At 41.1% G+C, this 5,167-nt stretch overlaps 1 protein-coding gene across 1 annotated transcript in view; it reads right to left on the bottom strand.

Annotated features, from left to right (window-relative positions):
• The window catches only part of LOC104530361 (F-actin-uncapping protein LRRC16A), a 51,248-nt gene that overhangs the window by 22,417 nt on the left and 23,664 nt on the right, over nucleotides 1–5,167 (bottom strand). The window contains exons 7-8 of the mRNA XM_029086714.1: nucleotides 2,379–2,445; nucleotides 1,874–2,070 (exon numbers count right to left, since the gene is read on the bottom strand). Coding sequence (XP_028942547.1) covers nucleotides 1,874–2,070; nucleotides 2,379–2,445 — 264 coding nt within the window. The remainder of the gene's footprint in view (nucleotides 1–1,873; nucleotides 2,071–2,378; nucleotides 2,446–5,167) is intronic.

Genomic DNA, 5,167 nt, shown 5'->3' with positions numbered 1-5,167 from the left:
CCCCCCCCCCCCCCCCAAATACTAATTTCAGTTAAAACTCTGACAAAACTACAAATCTTTCTTCTGTCCACCCACCCACCTCAAGTTAAAAGTTTACATTTCTCACTTTTTTTCTCAAGTTTTCTCTTTTTTCTTATATTTTTCACCTTAAAAAGAACACCAGAGAAGTACAGTTATGATCATCTGAGACCTCTTAAATTACTAAATGGAAATAATGGGAACAGCAAACAACCCAACACACCTGGATTAAGTGGCAGAAAAGGTCAAGATTTTGCTTCTCACATTTCAAGTGCTTTTCCTAACCACTGCTTTCTGTATTCTCAAAGTAGCAAAACCAGCAGCAAATCAATTCTGCAAACACAGTCCACAGCCCACTCATGACTCTGGCCTTTAAAATTTGGCTGTTTCATTTTTTAAAACATCAAAGCAAACATCTTAAGTCTTTCAAAAGTTTGCTTAGACTTGTTATTAGGTCAGAACTAGTAAGAAATTAAATAGTCCACAAAAATAAGAGAGGGACAAATGAGTAAGTAAAACAGTTCCTTTCAACTTCTGCAACTGAATAAACCCCCGATTTCCTAATTAATTCAATATGTATGAGCATTCCCACAGCACTGCACTATCATGGGAAATAACACTTCTCTACAAGAAGTAAACTCTTTGTTTCTGTTAAGCAAGATATCATATGGCCTAGTTCCATGCCTGGTAGGGAAACACTTGCCCTCCCACGCCCCCACTCCTTCCCCACCCCTGTGCAGATGACACAGGATGCACCGAGTAAGTCTGGAAGAGAGGCAAATCTAGCAACTGGGAAAACATGTGTGTTCTGCAGAATTGTAATTGGAAGAAGTAAACACAGATGTGTTTTCACTACAACGAGAAGACCAGTCTGTCCTTCTGCTACCTCTATCCTTCCCGGTAAAGTGCAAGGGAATGGGAAGTTGGCTTGAACATTCCCCCTCTGCTTGAAGGTTTCTCCATTTCCAAGTGGTGCAAAAAGCACTCTACTGCCTGAAATGATCCTTCCCAACATTAGAGAAATTTTCAAGGGTCCCCCCTGCTGAGAATCCTCAGAGAGCAGAAAAGGCCACAGACAGGCAGCATAACTCAGAGAAGCAATGGCTGCCCCTTGATAAGGGCTACTCTATGGTATCAGCTGTATTCTGTTGCCCTGAGATAGCTCTGCACCTCCTCCAGATCTGTCCTTACATACCCTGGAGGACATACCATAACAGAAATAAATCTTTATTGATGTGGTATGCCAAGGAAATGCAACTGTGGGAACTCCACACACATATACTTGAGTTCACACCAATGCCTTTCGTAGACAGACAGTGCTCTTCTGTTTTGCCTTTCTAAGGCAGGCTCCAGCATGAAAAGCAGATCTGTGACTATGCAGATTTGCTGGCCCAAACATGATCTTCAGTTAAGGAGCTGTGGGAAGCTGGGTGTCACAGAGTAGCTCCTCTGAGAGCTGACAGAAATGAGAATTCATGGCAAGTTACCACTTCTTAATGCAGGCAGAAAAAAGGATTAAGACTTAACAAACCCTTGCAATAAAAATGAAAAGTCTCATGACATTTTGTGCACTTCCTGTGAAAGCTCCATGTACTTCCAGAAGCTGCTTCCATGAAAACACAAAAGTAAATTTAAAAAGGGTAAAACATATCCTGTTTTTAGGCTGTGTCAAACAAGAAAAAAAGCTTGTAATAGGGATTGCAGACTGAAAGACATGAATACCAGAAGAAAAATTAAGTAGTTGTTTATGGCTTTTAAAACTTCAACAGTTGTCCTCATTACACTGCAAGACCTGACCCATGGCAAAAACCAATCAACACATGACATTGCCATCAATATTTTAATGTAGACTCACTGCTGCTTGGCTGGGCTGCTGCTTTTTGTTCCTTTTGGGCCTTAATTTTGTAAAGTGTTCCAGTTTTCTTCCTTCTTCTGATGGCAGCTCTGAAATGAATCCAGAAGTTCGTTTGTCTGGCCTGCTGGAAGGAAATGGTGGGTCTTCTATATGGATAGGTACTTCTTCCAGTGCTTTATCTAGATCAAATTCCATTTCTAAGAGAAATCAAAACTTTCTAATTAGACTTAACATGCCATTTAAAACAAAAGACAATGACATTCTTCTCTTTTGTGGTAAATAATTATAAACACATTTAGAGAACTCAGCCACAACATGTTTGCTCACAGACAGAGCAGTGTGAGCAAATATTTACTACCCAACACACTAGCAGAGTCACAAAGCAAGGAAACCAGCGTGGGCCTCGCAGAATCCAGAGGGAGGGAGAGTCACCTGTGCTTTTCAATCAAGAACCACCTAGAAGAATCGCAGCCAAGCAAAGAAGTTTTAAGAAATTCTCACTTACCAAAAGCTCTGGACACCGGTCGGAGCATTCTACTGTGGATGCTTTTCCTTTTTGATTTAGGAGTCATCTATCAACATAAAAAAAAAAAACAGAAATGACTTTAGTGGACAGAAGACATTACAAAGAACACCTTTGCCTTTCTACCCAGCAATTCAGTTCTTCAAGCTTACGTATCATTTCAAGATCTGATTGGGTTTAACACCAGGAGGGAATGGGGTTTTTCCTCCTTTTCTCAAACATTCAGAACTTTTTCTAAATTGAGATTTTGTTCAACTGACTTTGAAAGGAAGTAGTTTATTCTTCCCATTAAAATCATAGCCTGTACACAGGCCGATTCTGTGAATTGTCCAAGCATTAACTCATTGATCCTCAACTGTAAAATGAGGGCACTATGAAAACCGCACCTCTGCATTTGAGGTCATGAGGCATAGAAAACTTAATTACTGTGTCCATTACTGCACAGTTAATGACAGTTCCAGGGATAGTCTCCCCCTAGTTCTGGCTTTTATTTCTGATACAAAATTCACTTTCTTAGTTCACTTGTTAGTGACATGCTACTGGAAATGGTTAAAATTCAGGTATCCAAGCCTCTGGACACCACCACACAGTTCACCAAACTTCCCTAGGAAAATGTAGTCATGGACCACAGAGCCCTTCTTCAAAAAGCAAAAATATTGTGTCAGAGTTAGTAATATCTCCAGCAAACGCATTACTTCCCTGGACTTTAGATATGCTAAGAGTAAGTGGAAAGTTACCTTGGCATACATTCAACATAGTTACTGAAAGCTATGCGCTATTATTCATCTCATCTTCACATTCCCAGAAAAAAAGGAGTGTGTTGTCTTAAGAGTACAAATACCCAGACTTAAGATGCAAGTTTGTTATTTTAGGAAGAAAATCACCCTTATTTTCTTGCCTGAACTCTTCTGAAAGTTTGCACAGCAAGGAAGACTGCATTGCTACAGGAAATGCATGTGTCGCCAATTCCAATCTCTTCACATAGCTCAGCATCATTAAGACTTTTAAACAAAAATTTGCTCTGCAGGTTTTCTAAAGAGTTAATTTAAAATAACTCAGCTTCTGCAAAGATGGGCTCCTTTTGTGGTAGAGTCGTACTTGGCTTTAGTGACATCCACATACTTCCATTTACCTGCTAGTTTTGAAGCCTAGAGGCTTCAAATCTGGAATGTCAGTCAGGAAGCTGTTATGACTCATAACTCATTAACAGAATTGTTAAGCAAGTTTAGTAGTATCAATTTTATATCAGCCAGAAAAGACATAGTTGGCATTAACATTTCAGACAAACTATGAATTGTTTAAGGTGAATGTTTGCTAGTTTTTATGTATGGAAAGTTCAGTGCACAGACTCACATGTACTGAATTCATATTCCCATCCAAAGTAAGTCTGGAGGATTATTATGCCACTATTCACATGCTCAGGGTTATGACAGATTTTCCTACCAGGAAAGTTATTGTCCATCTTCTCAAGATCAGAAAAGGATTTGCAGACTACGGAGTGGGAAGTGATAGCATGGTCTGAACAACAGAGCTCTGCTTTTATTGCTATGCACATCACTGGGAAAAAAAAGATACCTTCAGCTGTTGCAGGTTTCCACTTCCACATTTGACAAGCATCAGTAAATCATACCATAGTTTCGAGACCAGCCAGGAAATACCTTGCGACCTGAGCAGACTTACCCTGCAACTAATGAGCAGGTGAAGAGTTACTGCATCAAAAGGTCAGACATTACTTTCAGAGTTACCAATGACTTAAATGCAATGGATTCGATGGCAAGTGGCTGGAGAGGTGCTGAACTTTTTCAGCCAAAATTGCAGTGGATTGTGCAATGGGTAGGAGCTGGGCAGCCTCTGAACTGCACACCTTGACAGCTGCCAATCTGCCACCCAAACCCGGGTAACCAAAGGCATCCACATCTCATGTAAGGAAGAGTTGAAGCTGCTCAGCATTTTGGGGACAGCAATTAGGAGTCACCAGTGGTAGTCTCCTGGTTTTATTTCCAGATGTGGCCCATTTATCTTGCTAATGTGTATTTGCATGTATTTTGGTCTGCTTGCCACTTTTTTTGGTGGTGTAACTGGAAATTACATCTAGTAGGATAATGCAGCAACTCATGTGCTAAATAAGATCAGAAGGGAGGACAGAAAAGATGACTGATGGAGACCTCTGATCACTCAGTAACTTCACAGCCATGCCCAGTGTTCGGAGTGCTCCTGGGTGAACACAGACAAGCTGAGAGCTGCATCAGCCCAGGGCACCAATGCCACACAACACGAGGCAAGTTTTGAGGTTCCTGTGCATAGGCTTAAAGCTCCAAAACATCCCTGACAGCCAGGAACAGGATGATTTCATCTTCCTTCCCAGACAAGAAAACACCCCCAGATGACCCTGCAGAGCTTGTGCTGATGACCATAAGCCAGTCTCTGTATCACTGCTATAACTGACTATCAGCTTGGCATGATCCAGCAGCTGCTTGGTTGCTGGGGATAAAGGCAGAGGAATAGGGATGCCTCCCATTTGCTGTAGCAGCATGAGTAACAGCTATACATACATTTTTATTTGAAAACCTTCTGTTTTCCAGCCTGTTTAGGAAGTACACAGATGAAAGGCTTCTTGCCAAGTGAACTTTCTAGATCACACGCAGAGCAAAATGGGTCAAAGCATTAATTTAAATAGGCCAGTGCGCTCTTTTTACAAAATATTAGACTTAATCTCAGCTTAGCATCTCGGCCACTGTGCAGTACGCTACAGCAGCAGAGCACACATCATT

The sequence above is a fragment of the Antrostomus carolinensis genome, unplaced genomic scaffold (assembly GCF_000700745.2).
Source record: "Antrostomus carolinensis isolate BGI_N321 unplaced genomic scaffold, ASM70074v2 scaffold17209, whole genome shotgun sequence".
NCBI lineage: Eukaryota > Metazoa > Chordata > Aves > Caprimulgiformes > Caprimulgidae > Antrostomus > Antrostomus carolinensis.
The sequence above is the reverse complement of the archived record's forward strand: the minus strand, read 5'-3'. Positions and strand labels throughout refer to the sequence as shown.